This window comes from Morone saxatilis, unplaced genomic scaffold (genome assembly GCF_004916995.1).
Source record: "Morone saxatilis isolate NCDOM2014 unplaced genomic scaffold, NCSU_SB_2.0 Contig20, whole genome shotgun sequence".
In the NCBI taxonomy this organism is placed as follows: Eukaryota; Metazoa; Chordata; class Actinopteri; family Moronidae; genus Morone; species Morone saxatilis.
In genome coordinates this window covers 14075395-14095274 of record NW_023339763.1, presented here as the reverse complement: position 1 = coordinate 14095274, position 19880 = coordinate 14075395, and the positions used below count along the sequence as shown (strand labels likewise).

Sequence of the window (19880 nt, the reverse complement as noted above, 5' to 3'; positions counted from 1 at the left end):
ATGAGTGAGAGAGAGAGAGAGAGCAAGAGGAGAGAAAGATAGACAGGAGAGACAGCGAGACAGACAGGTAAGCGGAGTGAGTTCTGCCTCTTCCCCTTCTGGGTAACTGGGAGTGACCTGGTGGCAGGCCGGCCAATCACAGGAGGTTTCAGACTGGTTTTAGACCAATCAGATCACTTCAGTGAGAGGCCTCGGCCTGTTGCTGCAGTTTAACGGCAGTACAGTCCAATCACAACAGCATGGTGACGGGTTTCTCCAGGAACTTGCGGAACTCTGCGAGCCACTGCGCGCCGACCGCACCGTCCACCACCCGGTGGTCGCAGCTCAGTGTCACCGACATCATGCTGGCTACGTCAAACCTGCAAAACACACACTGAATCAGACTGGATTTTTTTTTTGTGGCATGTCCACCTTGATACAGTATTTTAACTCACTGACCCTTTCTCATTATCAGCTGGCATCAGCCGTTTCTCTGAGCCACCGACGGCGAGGATACAGGCCTGAGGAGGGTTGATAATTGCTGAGAAGTTCTTGACGCCAAACATTCCCAAATTAGAGATTGTGAATGTACCTCCCTGGTGGGGGAAAAAAAAAACAAACACACATTGAAGAGGACCGTTTCAATTTGCTAGATCACTAGAGACAGGATCAGATCATGTGTTGTACCTGGAACTCATGTGGCTGCAGTTTGCCCTCTCTCGCTTTGGCAGCAAGAGCCGACACATCAGAGCTGATGGCTGCCAGTCCTTTGGTGTGGGCGTTAAACACTATGGGCGTGATGAGGCCACTGGCTGTGCTCACTGCTACACTCAGGTCCACCACGTGATTCCTGGAAAATAACTAAATAAGTCAATACTGATGACAGCACAGAAATTTGGTCAACGTGACAATGTTCCTAAACTGAGATGAGATGAAAAAATGTCTGTGGTTTGAGAGCCCTCTACTGGCATAAGAGTGCAGCTACACTTTAAGAGACCAATATCAGTATTATTCTAATCTACCAATACCGCTATTTTGTCTTTGGCAACGCCTTCATTGTTGGTATTCCTTTCTTTAAGATGACTAAACAATTCTAATGTGTTTGTACAGTACAGTCACTTGGAAGCAAACTTCCTCACATTTAAACTTAAGAGAAATGTTTTTGTAGAAGATCTACGAACCAAGTGAACTCTCCCCATTTACTGTATATAACCACATGTATGTGGATATGCCTGTTTGTGTGTGTCTGCTCACTGGCGAATGACTGTGTCCATCCAAGAGGAGTTGCACTCAGGAACCTTGAGGCAAGCCAGAGCGCTGGCTTTGATGATGAAGTCATTCACACTGAGCTTGATATTCTGGGCTTTCACTTCCTGCAGAGGGAAGGCGAGGTCGTTTAAAAAAAAACACCACATACACAGGAAATAATTATCTTTGTTCAAAGGTTTCCTGTCTTTCATTCTTCTACACGTCTATTTACAAGAAAAAAAACTCACAGCATTAAGTTCTGTCCGAAGCTCAAGCACTTGGTCCATGTTGACATCTACAGACAGATAATAGTGGGGGATGGTTTGCTTGGACTGCATCAACCTCTGAGCGATCACCTGCAGGAGACACGCATATATGCACTTCAGCTTTGATCCATAATTCATCACAGACAGCCGAGTCTGTGTTGATAAATGTGTGAGTGCCTGTCTTCAGGGAAACATGTGGAAGCACAAGTTAGAGATAACAGAGTCACACTGTGAAAAACCCCTCAGGACTTTTCTCTCTCGGCGTTCAATACATCAGAACCAAACCCTGCATAGAGGGAGCGTGTCATGAATTACACCTGACTGCAACCAGAGGGGTTTGAGCAGGAGAGGAAGTCTTCATTGAACACAATGGTACACAAAAAGTCAGGTGTGTGTTTGCGCTCACCTTGCGGATGTTGCTGATAGGGATGTCTGTGAAGGTCCCAGCTGGTGCAGCAGGAACTGCAGCAGGTGCAGGAGCAGCTGGAGCTGCGGCTGGTGTGGGAGCAGCAGCTACGGCCTGCCAACAGAAATTATTTCATTTGCATGTAAAACAGATTACAACAAAAACTTGAGGGACATACAGTATGACAGCAACATTATGAGAGTGTTCACAAGTACGGAAAAAAATCTAATCAGGATTATTTTGCCAGGTTGGAAGACCAAAACCTTTTAGCTTACTGTAACATCTGGACACATAATGTTACAAAGTTTTTTTAAACAAAAATCAAGATTCTTCAAATTGCTCATTTTGTCCAACCAACAGTAAAAAGTTCCATAATATTAAACAGAACACAAAAAAAAAGTAGCAGTCTTGCATTGTATAAGCTAGAAAGAGACATTTTTATATTAAACAAATCAATTAAAGTTGTTATATATGACTGCACAGGATTAAACAGAAACGTGTGAGCTTCACTTACAGGTGCAGCCTTTGGTGGAACAAAGCTGTCTATATCTTTCCTGGTGATGCGTCCATCAGGACCGGAGCCTGAACAGAAAACAGCTCAATGTATATACAGTACATACATAGTTTATTATGGCTTTGTCTAGCTTTGTATTCACTGTTCTGTAATACTCTAACAACATAGATCTGACTACCTGCCTCTTGGTTACTTACCGCTGACCTGTGCCAGGTCAATTCCTTTATCAGCTGCGAGTTTCTTGGCGAGTGGGCTGGCAAACACACGGCCCTTCCTGGATGCAGCAGGCGCAGCGGCTGCAGGAGCAGAACTGGGTGCTGCAGCAACCGGAGCTGCAGTCTGGAAAATACAAATCACAAATCATGTCATACCTGTGCAGTGCAAGGCCACATTTTTTTTGTGTTTTTTTAGTTTTAGTTTTTGTGAGTATTTGGGTAGTATTCACTTATATTTGAAAGTAAAATGTGTGTCTCACTGGTGCTGGAGCTGGAGGTGGTGTGGAAACATCTGCCACTCCAGTCTCTACATAATCCTTGAAGGCAGCAATGTCACTTTCTTTCTCCACAATGATGCAGAGCGGTGTCCCCAGGGGCACATCCCGAGTCCCTTCTGCCACCATGATTTTGGCCAAATATCCTTCTTCCTGCACCTCAAAGCCTACACACAAACACATGAAAGGGACATGTTGAGCAAGACAGTTGTAACAGTTGATCCATATAAAGGGATATTTAAGGTTCACCAAATATGATCATATGAGTTCAAATATGTCAGGACTGAGGTGTCAGAGTCAGTTTGGGTTTACCAATGGTCGCCTTGTCAGTCTCGATCTCGGCCAGCAGATCTCCTTCACTCAGCTTCTCTCCGACCTTCTTCTCCCAGCGCTGCACTGTTCCCATCGTCATGGTGGGAGAGAGGGCAGGAAGTGTGATCTGTAAAATACATGAGAAACAGAAACATGAGCGACAGAAGTCAAGGCAGGGGGGCTGTACTCTCTATAGCTTCCCGTCTGACCACTTGGTACTCTCTGCAACAATGGCAATCTAGACAGCTGGACCTGACATGTCCTGAGAGCTTCAGGTAGACACGTGAAATAGAGCGCGAAAAAAAATCTTCCAAACAGAAACAACCTCAAAACAAATGCAAATATTTCCACTTTTTGCAAGCAACTTGTCTTTTTCCTGTTCAGATCACTGACTCACCGTAAGAACCATAAGAAAGTAAATGCTGTTTTGAAATGACAAAAATATGAAATTGCTATTGGAGAGCAGAAGTTTTATTTGATTTGCTTTCTTAAAACTTACAAAAGCTAAAGAAATCAGTGCCCATTAGGACCGTGCCATATGATAATATATCGTGAAAAATGTCCATTTTTTCATATTATGCTTGACTGTTTACTTCATTGAGTCATGAATCACAATCTTTATGGCAATATTTTGTTCCATTTGGACACCGCTTTGCGTTATTCCGTACAGCACGGATGTAGGCAGAAAATATGCATGAAGGCAACTCAAACAAACATTGAGGAGAGTGAAAGTGACACAAGGACCCCTCTCCAGGAGCTCGTACCTGAGAGAGGGATTACTTCTGTCGCAGTTCGGGTATGAAAAGCCTGACACACTTTCATACTTACAAAACTTGAAAAGTACGTACGCAAAGACAAATCCACAATGTATAAAACCAGGTCGTACGCCAGGTCCTGCACACCTTTCCTTTATACATCCCAATCAATGTGAAATTGACCGCACGTGCACCAGCCACTTAGCCCGCCTGCCCTGGTCTGATATCAAGGTAGATGTCAAAAGACGAGCGACTGCACATCAGCAGAGTGCTACAGGTGTGGGCTCAGGAAAGCCAAAACTGACGCTACATGAAAGAAGGTTCGCTGCAATTACAAACCCTCATCTCTGGCCTCCTGCCCGCATGTAAGAGCGACTCAGACATTTATGTTACTCCTAGCTGGCAGAGGCACACCAAGAGATGGCTTTATGTGCCTCGCCTCCTGTGCGTCAAAGATGTCTGTGTGCCTCAGCTAATGTCAGACTGCGTTAACATCTCTGTGTCCCATAAAGAGAGAAAATTGCCGTTTTCCCTGCTGATCTTGATGTTAGCGCAGTAAGTGAGGCATTTCATCTGTGGGAAATTAGCCGGAGGGCACACAATACAGCGATATAGAAGGTTTCTGTATCTGTTTCCTAAGTGGATTTTTTCATTCAGGACAAGGTATGGATGGAGGGAAACACAGCATTTTCCTCCTGTTTGGATTTTGGTGTTTCTGATGTTGAACATTATTTACAGAAGTGATCAAACTGTCATGGTGTATCAATGGACATAATTATGTTTTTTCATAAACTCACAAAACTACATACCTTACAAATGATGGCGCAGACGAGTCCCCATTAAAGACTCGAACACCACTGACCTCTTTTACCATCTAATGTCAGAATAATGTCAAACAGAAAGGTCTCTTCGAATGACAGCCACAAAAGTAATTAATACTTACACGTTAATATTTTATATTTTGTTACATGCTCAATTGAAAATGTGCAATGTGCAATAACCAAATATGAGTTCGTATTTGTTATTTTTCAAGTATATAATTAGCTAAAAATAGAAATAGAAATAGGCCTTTATGGCAATTTTATATAACATATTTATTACATTTACAGAAAATGTGCTACATTCTGATATACATTATTGTCTGGATATGGAATTACCTATATCAGGGTATGAGATTTGGGTCATACTGCACAGCCAAACATCCAACCTACTTTCTGAATTATTCCACAGAGACAATGGCTTAATGACACTAACATGTAAAATGTAGTTTTAGAGACAGGACAGCACGAGATCATGGTTGACATTCTCTTGTAATTCAATATAAAGCCTCAAAAATCACATGTAATAATAAATGCACAAAACACATCAAATCATGTTTTGCCTCATCAAATCTATCAGTACTATGTGCAGAATTGTGATGTGACTATTATATTTGATGTATATTTAAAATGAGACACTCCAATGTGTTGCTTTCAGCTTGTTGATCTCTCTACACATAGTGGTTTAAAATTTTAGAAATTTAGGCGACTTGCCACCAAGACTGATGGAAAAGAGAGAAAACCGCACACAACTCCATTCTGCTGGAGGACGGGACACTGTGGCCGTAAACATCCTCTACACTAGTTGACTTCACACCTGCATGTGTTTTTGCTTACGTAAGAACACGCCTACCTTCAAATGTGTGGGGTAAGAGCTGCCCGGGGCAGCAGGAGGAGCAGCGGCAGCAGGAGGAGGAGGAGGAGGAGCGGAGGCAACAGGTGAGGGACCGGCTGCTTTAAGTGATTCCAACGTTACGTCCTTAAAGGCTGGGATGAGATCGGGGCTGCAGGGGAACATATACACACAGATATTAGACACACAGCAAGCACAACTACATCTAGACTAAAGGACCAGGATCTGGGTAACATGTTGAAAGCTACTTTGGTTCTGGAAGAAAAATGAGTATGAAAAAGTAGGAAAAGGACATTTAACACAGAGCAATATTGAAATTACACACAGTGAAGAAAAATCAGCTGTCATGCTAAGTGTGATCTAATATTTAGCTCATATTCATCACTGTAACAGCAACAATTGTTTTAGGAGAGCACTATTGCAAAACTAACTTGAATCAGACACCTATTTTACTCTGGAACTCTTCGTATAGTGAGGCACACCTTGTTCCTCAGCCTGTGTTTTACATTGTCAAAGCACAGACACTTACCTGTCAACTGTGATGCAGATTACTGCTCCGATGGTGACATCTCTGGTGCCTTCAGGAACCAGGATCTTTGCCATATAGCACTCCTCCAGCATCTCAAAACCGACAGTCGCTTTGTCCGTCTCCACCTACAAAGACAGACGCATTTAAAAATGTGTACAGTGAAGATTTCCTACAATAATACAGGAACACACACACAGCTCCTAACCTCAGCTATAAGGTCACCCTCGCTGATTTTTTCTCCCTCCTTCTTCTCCCAGCGAGCGATCGTTCCTGTCTGCATGGTGGGCGACAGTGCGGGAAGCTCCACCTGACGGACAGAAAACAAATTGAGAAAGTGCCATATTTAGCCTGGTGGCTGTCAACATCAAAGGAATAGACATTTAAGAATACTGAAAGAGCTCCATGGTCACTTTATGGCACTGCAAATACTGGAGACTGGCCAGGTGTTGTAACTGCAGTTGCTACATCATCATCACCTCATTCCCTTGCTCAATAAATGACCCACATACAGCTGCGTTTCACCACATCTGTGATGTCTTACAGAAGTTTTCAAGGTCATGCAACATCTGATAGCAGATATACACAAGACAGACATAAAAGGCTAGGAGAGGGGTTCCCATACAGATCTAATATGTATTTTGAGCATTGCACTGAGAGACAAAAGTGTTCATCAATGGCAAACTCAATATATCCACACTGACTATAACAGCAGCACAAGTCGCTCGTGGAAATAACACCTGATGAATTTCATAAATATGAAATACAGAAAAGAAGAATTCTAATTTTGCCAGATGTAGAGTGCTGAAATGTCTACATGCACATCAGAGTTAGAGGATTGTCATTTCTCTTCGCTGCCAGCTGTTTTGAGTCTGTCCTGTTTGCTGCATGCTGGTGTGCCTCATACTGACAACACACATCTGGATTTGGGTCCAATTTAGTGAATCTGTCTATTACCTTCAGGTGTTTGTGTTTGCCTGTGCCTCCAAAGACACTGAATAATGTAAAAGACTTAGCACCCATAGTGTTTGGGGACACTGTAATGTATAACTAAAAGACTGTAATTCATGTAAAATAAACTATTCAAATAGCAAAATGAACGTTTTGGTGCTCTGATTTAAAGCAGTGACTGCAGGTTCGACTTAATGACTTAATGATAAAACCTAATGCAACAGCTGGATTAAGGCAGTGAGGAGTGACAGCCTGCTGGGTATATCACAGCGCTTTGTAAGGCAAGCTGGGGAGGTCATGCTAGCTGTACCGTCGGTGCTATAGCAACCTCACACCGGGTCCGGTAACGTTACCTTCTGGTGCGGCGGCAGGCTGTAGAAACGGGGGCTCTGACAGCTGCCTGTGAGCGGGGGACACCGCAGCACGGTCCCTCTGTGGCTGAGGCCGGAGCTCAAACGCACTGCCCGGGACCCCGCTCCGCAGTGCAGCCGCCTCAGACAGCCGGTTCCGGGCACGGAGCGGGAGGCGAGCGCAGCAGGCCCGGTGGGGAGGACACGGGGACCGGGGAGGACACGGGGACCGGGGAGCCCGGCGGTCGGCCGGAGCCGCAGGATGAGACGAAGCATTTCGAAGCGGTGGAAACACTACACGGAGCTGCTGAATAATGGATTTGTCTCACACCGGCATCAGAGACAGGTTGGGAACGAATGTCTCCTCACTTTCTAATGACCTCCTCCAGTCCAAAACACAACGCTTTACGGCTCTCCTCCTTGCCCTGCCGTAGCTGAGGAACAGGTGTCGCAAACATAGGTCGTTAAAAGTTAAACCAGCGAAAACCGAATAAACAGCACTGTGAATAAAACTAAAAACATAAGCAAGGTTAATGAAATAAAAAGTGTAAAAAAAAAAAGACATTTACAAGTCTGCGATGGTACAAACTATAAAACTTATTCAAGAGCTGCAAGGTTGTGTTTTACTGCAATTCCACCAGCGACCACACGGTGGCAGTAAAATATTGGACTGCGGCTGCCTGTAGTTAACTAATACACCCAAACATATTCGCCAGTGTTTTCAAAGAATGAATAAAGGTGTTCCCCGTGGCAAGTTTTACTGGAGGTCCCAAATAGAGGACATAAACTGGAGATGAACTTGGCTTCTATTTATTTATTTATTTTAATTATTATTTATTTAAATTTGTACTCTATCTTTGATTTATTTATTATGTCACCAATGTGCTGTTTGTTATTGTATACCTTGTAGTTTTGTACATTTAAATTGTTCAATAAAAAAAATAAAAACTAATACACCCTATTCATTCACCCCTTAAAACCCAGCTAGTCAGTCAATCAACAACATGAATTTTTAAAGATATATATAAATATGAGCTAACAAGAACTGTCTATGATGTCAATGTATCAGTAAACGATAGTTCCCCATTGTCTCCCAACCACCATAAAAACTGGAACAATGACATCTTTTTAAAAACAAAAAAGGATTTATTTCACATTCAACAAAGGCCATGTTTATTTCTTTAAACAGACAGTATCCATATTTTGTAAAACTTTGTGTAAACAAAACAAATTCTAAATAACCATCTCACCAGCAAATTGTACATTTTACAATAACAGGCAGTTATGGCATTCAAATGGGTTTCAGTTAAAATTATACTGATGCATATTTCTGTTGGCTTGTAGGAGGCGTACACACTGATCCCAAATGGGAAGAGACAGAAGCAGAGTGAACGAAAATGTGTGTGATCTAGTTTCGGTCTATCTGAAGAGAGCTGAGCATTTCACTGCATCAAGTAGAACCACTGTTCTGGCATTTATGTGTCAAAGGTCCATCACCTCTCTCTCCCTCTCTCTCACACACACACACACACACACACACACACACACATACATACATACATACACCATAAATAATGGGATAATCCATTGTTTCAGGACCAAATCTCTATTAAATCTCTGATGTTCAAATGCACATCCACAGCATCTTTTGAACAGGACCAGAAGTGTTCTCACCTCATTAGAATCTCTCTTTAAACAAATCAGAGACATGAATTTACAAAAACAATTTAAGGACATGGTGAAAATATTTTACACAAGTGTACAAAACGATTTCATAACGTAAACAAAATAACAGTGCTGTTCATCTGCATTTCTACACAAAAAAAGTTCCAGCACCATTTCTATTCACTGACAGCAGTTCAGTTTGAGCATGCGTGCTGGTGTGCTACAGACATTTAAAACCCACATCTGGATTTGGGTCCTATTTAGTGAAACTTAATAGTCTGAAATACATTCAGATGTGTTTTTTTTTTTTTTTGCAATAGACTTTTCTGTTCACCCTCTTTCTTTTCACTGTTATCTGTTATATGTAATCAATACAAAACATAGTAATAGTATTAGAAGCTGGTATCTGCTCAGTGTATTTGTCAGCAGTAGGTTTTATTTTCCTTGTAACATTATAAAAGTGGTATTTTTTTAACGTTTTTTTCTAACCTCCTATTTCTTGTTATGATAGATAATACTGTATATTCACTTCACAGTCACAATTAAGACTGAAATGTACCGGGGCTAAAGAACAATGGACAGTACATATTTCTAACACGTAATCTGGTTGGAATGAAAAGTGATATTGGGCAGTTAAAAGTGACCTTTTTCCAATTCCTCAATACAAACCAGAAGTAAACTACAGATGAAACAACACTAACTTGGTTTTAAAAACAGTAATGTTACAATAATGTTACTGTCTAGTCAAGTTTTGATACTACAGTTTCAGCTTTATGATATACTAAGTTTCAGTTTCCAGAGCGAGTAGGACATATCAGTGTGGTTTAGTACCAGCTGACCAACCCAAATCTCTTGCTGACATGAATCTCAAAAAGTGTCCACTTGTAACTCTGTCAACAGTTGTCTGAATGAGCCTCCGGGATCAGAGCAACCAGAAGCAAAAGCAAGAAGAGATATGGCCTCTCAGCTTGAACCTACAATGGCCTGAGACAGAAAAGAGAAAGCGTTGCTGACCACTGAAAGTCTGGAAAATAAAGAGAGAGTTGCAGAATTACCATGTTGTTACCTTTCCTCACCACAGTCCTCTTCTACCCAGGCCACTATTTTCCCTTCCCAGCCTGGAATGATTGCTCCATCCAAGAATACCTGCACACAGACATAAGGACATATTATATGTGTGACTACTCTGCTTTTATCTTACCTACACTCAAGTGGCATTTGTATGTTGGAGTGTATTTTTGCACAGGTTAAGTGCCATGGGTTTTTTATTGTGACCAGTGTGCACTAAGTTTGCTATTACTGTCCTATTGTCTATTTAAAGGTCAGCTTTCTCTTACCTCTTCTTTCACAGTGCCAAACTCAGGGTCCAGGGCCTTGAAGTGGTACCTGTAGTTTCCCTCTCGATCCACAGCTGCCTTAACATCCTTGAGAGTCACCTCACCCAGCCTGTACGATGTGTACAACGAGACACACTCATCTTGACATCTTTTTTTCTACCTGTGGCCTAAATGTATGTGTTACAGGATTAGGATTATCAACATTGTTCAGGTGAATTTAGCTAAAGAAAACAAAAAAAAATATTTCAGAAAGAAAATACCTCAATATACACACACACACACTAACCTTTTCGGTATATTGATCATGGAAGGCGTTGGAGATTTTCCAGTAAAATAAAGGATTTTAGTGGATGCAGAAGAACCACTGTGGGACTGACAAACCTCTGTAATGAACAGCAGAAATACAGTTAGTAAAAGCATAAATACTGTATTACATGTGTATGTGCATGTGTATTTGAGAGGGTTAATGTTGGAACAACTTACTTGTACAAGGCCAGGTGTCAGAGTCTGTGTGTTGATCTTTGCGTCTTGGAGATTTCCCCCTTCCCTGCAGTATTTGGATAAATGTTGACAGGCCCTCATCATTTTAAAGCTCTACATTCTGTCAAAAGTAACCATTTCTAAGAAGATTTATTAGTATAAATCAATAATATATGAATAAATATACTAATTTATACTATATTCTTTCATTGGTCATCACTCATCAATCAATTACACAGTCAAATCTGATCTTAAAGTGGCCATCAGCTGATTATTTAACAATTCAATCTCTGTCATAGCTCTGAAGATGGATCAGTTCATGTGACACCACATGACTTTGACATTAAAATTGCTCTTTTTTTATTCACTTTGAAGCAAAAACAAACAAAATCAGTTTCTCAGTTGGGTTATATTTGTACCCTGTGTGTATGCAGAACGTGCAGTCTGTCGATGAGTGACACTATGCCCTGCTCCAGGGTGTCCAGTGTATGGTGCTGTGGGTCATGATCTCTGAAGTTGTTCCTCAAACTTCTAAGTGCATCTCTGAGCAGCTGGACTTCCTCTGCCTGCTAAAAGAGCACAAACACAGAGAACCATGTCAAACACAAAAAGCTAATTTTATAGAACAACTGTGTGCTTGTTTAAAGTCTTACAGTGCTATTATTTCTGTATTATCAGCATATTCTATCCCATGTTATTTCTTTAACTTACTATAATTAGAGTACAAAGTACAGTATAGCTGTGTGGAGCTTTGTAGGCACCTTAACATAAAGAATATAAATAGACCCACTGACTGAACAGCCTTATCAATAGAGACAATACTTACGCCTGACATAGAGGGAGCTGGATTTCCAGAGTAAGCAAATCCATTGTTTTCTGTGCCGGCAGGAATCTAAAAAAAGCAACAAAAAAAGTGTGTAGTGTACATGTGAATTCATGGCTGCCTGGTGCAGATGAACATGAAACCTAAAACTCAACTGTTTATTAAGATTTTAGTGCAGAAAGAGTCAGTAAAGAAACAGTACTACCTGCATGCTGTTTTTATGCTCCAACTCTCTTTGCAATTCACTCTGCCAAACAGACAAACCAACATCACACACCAGTATAGACCTGCTAGATCCTAAATCTTAAACATATATATATATATCTAGTCCATGCCTCAGATTATTAAAGTGACTAGTTTATTGAATAAGTGACAGAGGAAGTAAGTTTACACTTCTGTTTTAGGCATATTCTCTTGCATAAAAGTAAGTTTTAGTATTGATTTGCTGATAAAACCTCAAGTAAAAAAAACTACAAAGACTGTGAAGGGTATTTTAAAAGTGAATTAAAGGTTAACTTTTGGTCCGACATTTTCACACATAGCACTGAGCTGGACTGCCCATTTTGAGCCCATTATTGTTTAACTTCCTTCCAAAAGTGGCCAACATACCTGCTTTTTTTGGCTTTCTTCAAGCTTGTGTTTTAGTTGCTGCAGTAGTCTGTCCTTCTGTCCGATCTCCTTCTGCACAAACCCAACCAAAGAGAACGGGCAGAGTTCATTATTTTGTACAAACTCGACGAACAGTTGTGTAACATAAAGCTAGGATGACTAAACCATTAGACCATTTAAAGAGAGGGACTGGAGTGCTTCACCTTGCATTCGCCCCACAGCCTGTTACATTCCTCCAGCTTCCATTGCAGCTCTGCCTATAACACATTGTCATAGTGGAGGGGAATTTGCAACACACACTTAACATATACAGCAGCTAATGAAAACTGTACACATTAGGTTTTTACACTTTACATTCACTTTAATAAAAACAAACTTGTATTTGAGACTATTTTGTACATTCTTGTTGTTGAGTTCGTCCTTCGTAATGCTGGCTCTGAGAAGCTCTTGCTTCATTTGCAGAATTGATGCCTCCTGAGTGCACAGCCTCTGCTGCTGGGCGTCCTGCACATTTACAAACCCACAGAAAGTCAATACCTTAGGGAGCGACTTTCTTACAACACAACTAGAACTACATTCAACTGAGCAATACGACAATTAACAGCAGATCTGGCTTCGACTTACCTTGACTCCCTGCAGGTTTCTCATCTCCTGCTTACAGCGCAAAAGTTCCCGCTAAAGTAAACAGCAAACAACACACTCTGAATTAAATATTAATTACAGTGTGCATTACAGGAGTTAATTCTCTCAGTAATAAGATAAGTGTGTCTGTTGGTCTGACAAAAGAATATAGGGACAACACATTCAAATTATTTACCTTCAGCCCCTGAGCCTCCTCCATACTCTGATCTAAACGACTGCGAATGACTACCTGCAAAGAGAAAGAAAAAAGGGATATGTGTGTGAACCACAATGGTCTGAGTAGGAAGGGAAACTGATACCCGTGTCACCCTCTGACATACACATAAGCATGCACACACACACAAACTCAGAGTTAAGGAAAAGAAACGTGATCTGCACTGAACACAAAGAGCCGGTGAAACAGAGTGAAGGAGAGTGTGACACAGAAAAGACAAAGATCAGACAGAGAAGGACAGAAAAAGGGATGAGAAGCTAAAAATAAAAGGAGACAATCACTACCAGTTGCTGCTCAGTGTTGCCTTGGTCCAAACTCAGAGACACATCCTGCTCATCCTCAGGCAGCGAACCATGCAACAGCAGGGCCTTAAAAACACAAAGGGTATAACAACATGTGACACCAGTTTGTACTTTGGACCAGTTAATGCTGGTAGGTTGTCTGATGTGTGTAGTGAAGGGGTGTGTGCTTGATGTGTAATAAGAACAGCATTTAAATAGCTCATTAGTAAATAGCACCTGAGAAATTACTACTAGACTACTAACATGAGCAAAACTAGGTCAGTCAGTGACTCTTAATGTCTGTATTAATATTTTTTGGTTTGGTTTTTACCAGCTCTACATCCAATATCTTAAAAAAAAAAAAACAACTGTGACATATATCACGCTATAATCAAATACAGACTATGCACTGAAACTTTAATTTGGAAGTCAACAAAAACACATTCTGACTGCTTAACAAAAGGTTAGCACTGAATTTATACACAGAGTATCACCAGAATCAATCTCAAACTTCGATATGCATGTACCTGTAAAGCAGACACCATTTTACGTGTGTCCTGCACCTCCTTCTCCAAAGTTTCACTGAGAGAATCCTCCCACGCCGTCTCCGATGCAACATGAGATGAATCGGCTACATGCACACAGACGTACACAATTTAGCAGTTACACATGTCCAACAATAAATCATGAGGTTTACTGATCAAAGAAAAACTGAGTGAACTCACCACTGATCTCTTGTTGTTGGTAGCCTTCCTGCTGTCTGTCTGAGTGGCTGCTGGGTGCAGCTCTAGGAGGTGACAGTGGACTGACGGAGCTGAGGCTCGTGGAGGATAAAACGCTGATTAATCAATTAATTCCAGAGAAGAATGGGGTTGTGTGCATGTAAACACTTACTAGCAAAAAAAAAAACTTGCAAATATAGTATATTATGTGCTACTGCTTTGACCAGCTGGGTGACATTTTAATTTGTTGTAATATATTTGTAGTAATAATGCAGTACACCTATATAAATGTTTAAGTAATAAAAGTAAAACTGTCACTCTGAAGCCCTGTCAGCGGTCCGAGTAGTGATAGGAAACAAAGACATTCATGAAATTCAGAGATTCCGACTGTTTTCATTAACAATGATTTAATGGAAGCTGTTAAACACACACTGTGTCTTCGACAACCCTTTCCAACAAGTTCCTTTTGTTAATATTCTGACTCATAAGAGAGAAAAGCAGACAGACAGGATAAAACAACACATGAGAATGACACATAGGTTCCCAAATCCTAATATGCCAAAAGATGCCATTAATCCTCACATGCCTTTTGCAAATCAAAGCACGATGCATGCAGACGCTACACTTAATCTAGTCTCTTTTCACGTTACATTGTAGTAGAATTGTTAAGGTAAAATAAGCATAAACTCACACACACTTGCACAAGTGTCCACACAAACCCACACTGCCTCACAGTGTCTGGTCTTACCATTTAATCTGCGTTCCCCCCATAGTGGGTTACAGGTGGTCTTAAACTGTGCTTAATACTTCCAAGGAGCCTAAGTTCCACCCTGCATGTGGGTCTGTGGCATCAGCATCTCTACAAACTCATGACAGTGTGTGATTCTCCTCACTCCGCCCCTCGCCCTCCAGCTAGTTGACATGGGAACCAACGCAGCAGACACTGCTCAGAATCTCTCACTAAAATAATAAACTACATATGTGATGACAGCCTCGGGTCGTTGCAGCGCTGTTGAATCTCTGTCTCTCGAAACAAAACTACTCCACTGTTCTACAAATAATCAACGTATGCACTTTTCTTTCGATCATTATAATCAGGTACACACACATCTGTGCTCATATTAAAACCCATACAAACAATGATGGTGAAAAAGAACACCACAGAGCATAACTTCAAACAGGACATGTGATTTGAGAGGATAAGGACTGATTATTTCTTTTTTTATATCATCTGCCTGTGTTTTGCCCACTACTACCACACACACACACACACACACACACACACACACACACGGCAGGGCAGTTTGGAGTACTAAAACCGAAGTCATATGCTCTGTCAGGCAGTCTAATACACACACATACACACACACAAATAAACCACAGAATGTAGTCTACTGTTCCCAAAGTGTGGTGTTAAAGATGGAAGATAACAGATAACTTACATAAAATTAACAACCGGCAAAAGTATACAGTATAAATAGCAACAAACTGAGTTTCACAGTGTGATGTAACTGAGCAAAAATACTTTTTTTTATACCACTTGGCTACTGAAGTGCAGTCACCTCGTTCATGAATTTAGGCCAGCAAAGTCAAGAAGCTTTTAATCCCATTATCTATTATCACAATCCTGCATTATTTAAAAGGAGACAATCTCACAACATGATCCAGCCCATACTAAGTGTCTGTGACAGATTTTATTAATGCTTTTGTGAAAATTAGCCCAATCCTTGTCCTTCAGCAGACAGGCTGCTACTTTTACATGTTACAGTTTACAGGTGTTTTTCCTTCTGAAGTTATGATGTTTAACTGAATCAGATCTGCCTTTTATATTACATTTAGACTGCACAGAAAAGGGCACAAAAGTTACTAAATTAAATTATTCACTGCATCAATATTTAATTATTATGACAAACTTGAGTTTATGTAAAAGCAGATTACCTGCTAGGCTGGGGGTTGTCCTGCTCATCCGGAGATCGTCTTTCATACTGCTCAACCAGTGCACGAACACACACACTCTTTTCCCCATCCAACCCCCAGCCACTGAAAGGCCGCAGATAAAGCAGAGGTTATTTATTTATAAATAAGAACTGCTGTAGACTTTTAATAACAAATATACAGAGACAAGCCCCTTTTTAAGCAGTTGTAAGGATGGTAATTTGGAGTTTGTCCACCAGAGCACAGCAAAGACTACAAACTCATCTAACAAACGACTGCTGTGGCAGATAACGGTTGCTATATAACGATATTATAGAAAGATGTTGACAGGGGGTTTATGTCTGTATTTATGATTATCGGGGCCAGCATACCTGTGAATACGGGTGGCATGTGCAGGCTGAGAGGCATCATGTCGTGCTGATGCGAGCGCAGCAGCTGCACCTTGTGCTAATGCAACAGCGGAGAGAGGGTTGTGGTTGGCAGAGCCTCTTGCCAAACCCCTCCCACTTCCAGAAGCAGCCCTGTGGTTGGCTGAGGGCTTGAAGTGGGCAGCCAGCGCCAGAATTATCCTCATTACAGATTTCAGATTACCATCGACAATGTCTGAAGACAGAAAGGGAACATATGTCCATCAATAATGAGTTAATGTACAGTATTTGCAACACACGGTAACATGGGATGCCAAGATAGCAGCTTTATAACAGAAACCATCACATGTGGACTGTAGATTGTGGAAATAAGTATACAATGGAAACTTATATGTGCTTTAGAGGTTAGAGGTTGATTACAACAATGGGTCAGCAACCAGAAAAGGTTAGGGACACCTGCTCTTGAAACAAAGAGAGAGAGAAAATACAGACTCCTCGGTGATTTACCTCTTGCGGTTATGTGTGGCATCCGTATGTGTCTGGAGGAAATGAACTGCAAAACTTGCTCCACATTCTTTCTGCTTTCCTCTTTGTTTTGTGGAGCATCATGCACTCCCTCCAGCACTTCCCCAGCTGACAATTTGAATGAGGTTTCAGAGAGAGACAGAAAAATCAAAACCATATTACATTTAAAACTTTTATAGCAGTGCGGTATTATTTCCCAAGATCAATGAATCTACAAAGAATGGTAGAACAATATAATCTGCTCCAAATTAATTGAAAATATCTGCTTACTGCAGGAATGAAAAGGCCCCATTAAAATGGTAAAGGGGGTAAAACACCAACATTTCTTTGTTCTTATCCTTCCTCCACTATTACTACACCATGTGAGCCATTTGTGTGTAAGTGTGCATGTGTGTATTTACCAACTATCTCTATTAGTTGCGTGAGCACGACCCCATCCTGCAGATCATGCCTGAGGTCCGTAATAGGCTTCAGGCCTGGCTTCCTCTTCAGCTGAGAGTTCACCCAGGAAACATAGGCTACCAGCTGCTGCTGCAATCCATCAAACAGATACACACAAATCCAACAAACCACAGACAAACACAAACAAAAACACACAGCTTAGAGAGGGGGCCAAAGAAGGCTGAGAACATAACAAATGAGTTCCTTTGTTTATTATGCTGGGACAACAGAGGGGGGTTAGCAGGGGCGGTCTATTGTCCCACTGCCTATTCAATTTTACTTTTATTGTGAAGGCCAATCATATTACTTCGTGTTCAGTTCAGGGTTACATGGTTCAGCCTCCCTCCGCCGTACTTCTCACGGTTACTCCACCTTTACCGGTCCCGTTCAGTCACGTGACTCCCCCGTCGTCCGGGTTACGTGACAAAGAACGCACCACGGTTTCGAACACAGTACACCGCACTTACCGCCGCGGTGCCGTGTCCGCGTACGGCTTCTTAAATGTCACATGAAAACCATTAACGTTACTAGCTAGGGTTAACGCCAGGTATGTAGTGGGTGCAGAGCTGCAATTGTATTGTTTTGCTCATATTAAGTTCATTTTAACGTTAACGTTAAGTTGGTTGGGCACACTGCAGAAGTTAGTTATTCCTACCTCACGTTACGGCACTTTGTTTGCACGCCTGTTAGAGGGTTTGCAAATGTCACGTTAACTGGCTTCCGCTTGCTAAATTATAGCAAAGCTAACGTGAACTCAGTAAACACGAAGACTAGTAACGCTAAGTAAAGGTTGACGTTACCTCATTAAAGCCCCCGTGAAGAACCTCATCCAGCAAACTTCCTCTCGAAAGTGAGGCGATCATCTTTTAACTCGAAAACCCATTGAAGCCAGCTAGTCGGCTAGCTTCAATGACTCTCACACGACTCGCCTGCAACAACGACCAGACCCCCGTTACTAACTACCGCTGTACTCCAGCAAACGTCAACAAACCGAGACAATTGAGGGATCGGAAGAGACGGCTACCGTTACTCGGGCTGGGAGACCGGTGTCAAGTCACCGCGCTAACATGCAGGGCTTCCGGTTGTAGGTTTCAGAATAAAACACCTGCATTTGACACTTCCGGAATTCATCAGCTTCTGCAGCTGATAAACAAGCGCTGGTGATAAACAAGCCTATGTCACACAGTGGGGATTAAAGTTTTAGTCTTATAAATGTAGCATAAATGCATACGTGAAAATTCACCACTAGGAATGTGTTTGGTTCATATAACTAACCATATATATATATTTTTTCCCATTAAAAAGAAAATCATTATAGGTTTTCAGCCACAATCTGTTAACATTATGTAAACAAAAATGTTTCCCCAAACACCAAAGTCGACCTAAAATCTACAGGATATATAATTTATAATATCAGACCGCAGCTAATTTTGTAATGTGATTTATGTAATGCCTGTAAACATTAGTTAAAGAGAGACTATACTGTATGGGAGTATATGTACCACAAGAATGGAATTAAATCATTGGGATTATGTGAAGGTGTAACACATAAAGTTCACTTAAAACTACCCACAAAGACTATTTCACTAAGTAATTTATATTATTTTAACCTGATGTAATATAATATATTAAATTTACTCCTGCATATTCATTGGTGAACATTTGACATAGTCATACCAGCCATGAAACTGACATACCGTATTAGAGAGGCCAAACATTTTAAATATACATGCAGGGATAGTTTGTCCTTAACAACCTAAATAATATTTACTGACGGTTAAACAAGAAAACTGTTCATGACTTCATGTCATTTTAACTCAAATTCAATAATTTTCTTAAATAACAAGCAGCATTTTTGTTAATGAAACACCTGCAGTTCATTCATATCAAATATTATAATAATAATAATAATATGCAACATTTCAACTTCAATTCATAACTAATGTAAGCAAACAAACATCATCACTGCAATCTTTGCCTTTTCACTAGGTCAGCTTTGGAACCAAATATGTTAGCTAAAAACATGAAGAGGTTATTGTTCATCACTGAACCTTTAAAAAACCATTTTCATGGCCTTATAACAAATACAGTACTTCCATTCTTAATTAGTAAGTTTATTACATAATGCGTTATTACACCAGGTTTCCCAGAACATTCTTGGTCTCTTTTCCAGCTATGTCTCTCAATAGATACAGGACTGGGAGAGAGCAGTACTAAGTACAACAAATAATTGGTGTCATTTTATTCTGGCTGTAAGGCTAAGGTTGTGGGGCCTGTAGGACTGAAGGTGCTTGGGAAGTCTCTCTCAATCTGGGTGGACAGATGCAAATGCTGACTGGAAGTGGATTGTGATGACTGGGCCGAGACTGT

At 41.0% G+C, this 19880-nt stretch overlaps 2 protein-coding genes across 5 annotated transcripts in view; both read right to left on the bottom strand.

Moving 5' to 3' along the window:
• Positions 1-7744, bottom strand: part of dlat (dihydrolipoamide S-acetyltransferase (E2 component of pyruvate dehydrogenase complex)) — a gene marked incomplete in the record, with an annotated part of 7979 nt that extends 235 nt beyond the window's left edge. Inside the window, 14 exon segments of the mRNA XM_035666185.1 lie at positions 1-359; positions 439-575; positions 667-829; positions 1234-1352; positions 1476-1583; positions 1900-2013; positions 2414-2481; positions 2611-2752; positions 2889-3070; positions 3216-3342; positions 5642-5792; positions 6171-6295; positions 6376-6477; positions 7472-7744. Of these exon segments, the coding sequence (XP_035522078.1) occupies positions 230-359; positions 439-575; positions 667-829; positions 1234-1352; positions 1476-1583; positions 1900-2013; positions 2414-2481; positions 2611-2752; positions 2889-3070; positions 3216-3342; positions 5642-5792; positions 6171-6295; positions 6376-6477; positions 7472-7744 (1941 nt within the window).
• Positions 7745-9431: 1687 nt separating this feature from the next.
• On the bottom strand, positions 9432-18562 carry LOC118331338 (dixin-like). 4 transcript variants are annotated; one of them, XM_035666186.1, is made up of 21 exons: positions 18311-18562; positions 17471-17600; positions 17052-17177; positions 16548-16779; positions 16180-16281; positions 14245-14339; positions 14047-14150; positions 13523-13606; positions 13200-13253; positions 13007-13057; positions 12782-12886; positions 12586-12639; positions 12383-12454; positions 11979-12020; positions 11777-11842; positions 11370-11519; positions 10954-11017; positions 10757-10853; positions 10471-10579; positions 10200-10279; positions 9432-10117 (listed from the first exon to the last, which is right to left on the bottom strand). In XM_035666186.1, the coding sequence occupies exons 1-21, from the start codon at positions 18371-18373 to the stop codon at positions 10108-10110; spliced, it is 1890 nt and encodes a 629-aa protein (XP_035522079.1). In that variant the 5' UTR covers positions 18374-18562; the 3' UTR covers positions 9432-10107. The 4 variants fall into 4 exon arrangements, with proteins under 4 accessions (XP_035522079.1, XP_035522081.1, XP_035522080.1 ...); XM_035666188.1 differs by having other exon boundaries at positions 14245-14333; XM_035666187.1 differs by having other exon boundaries at positions 17471-17597.
• Positions 18563-19880: the final 1318 nt, after the last annotated feature.

Excerpts from the sequence above, each read along its gene's own strand:
- LOC118331338 (XM_035666186.1), bottom strand. The coding sequence starts at position 18,373 with ATGATCGCCTCACTTTCGAGAGGAAGTTTGCTGGATGAGGTTCTTCAC. Across the intron at positions 17,178-17,470 it reads GCAACTAATAGAGATAGTTG|CTGGGGAAGTGCTGGAGGGA; the intron begins GTAAATACACAC and ends TCAAATTGTCAG. Across the intron at positions 10,854-10,953 it reads TGACACCTGGCCTTGTACAA|AGGTTTGTCAGTCCCACAGT; the intron begins GTAAGTTGTTCC and ends TGTTCATTACAG.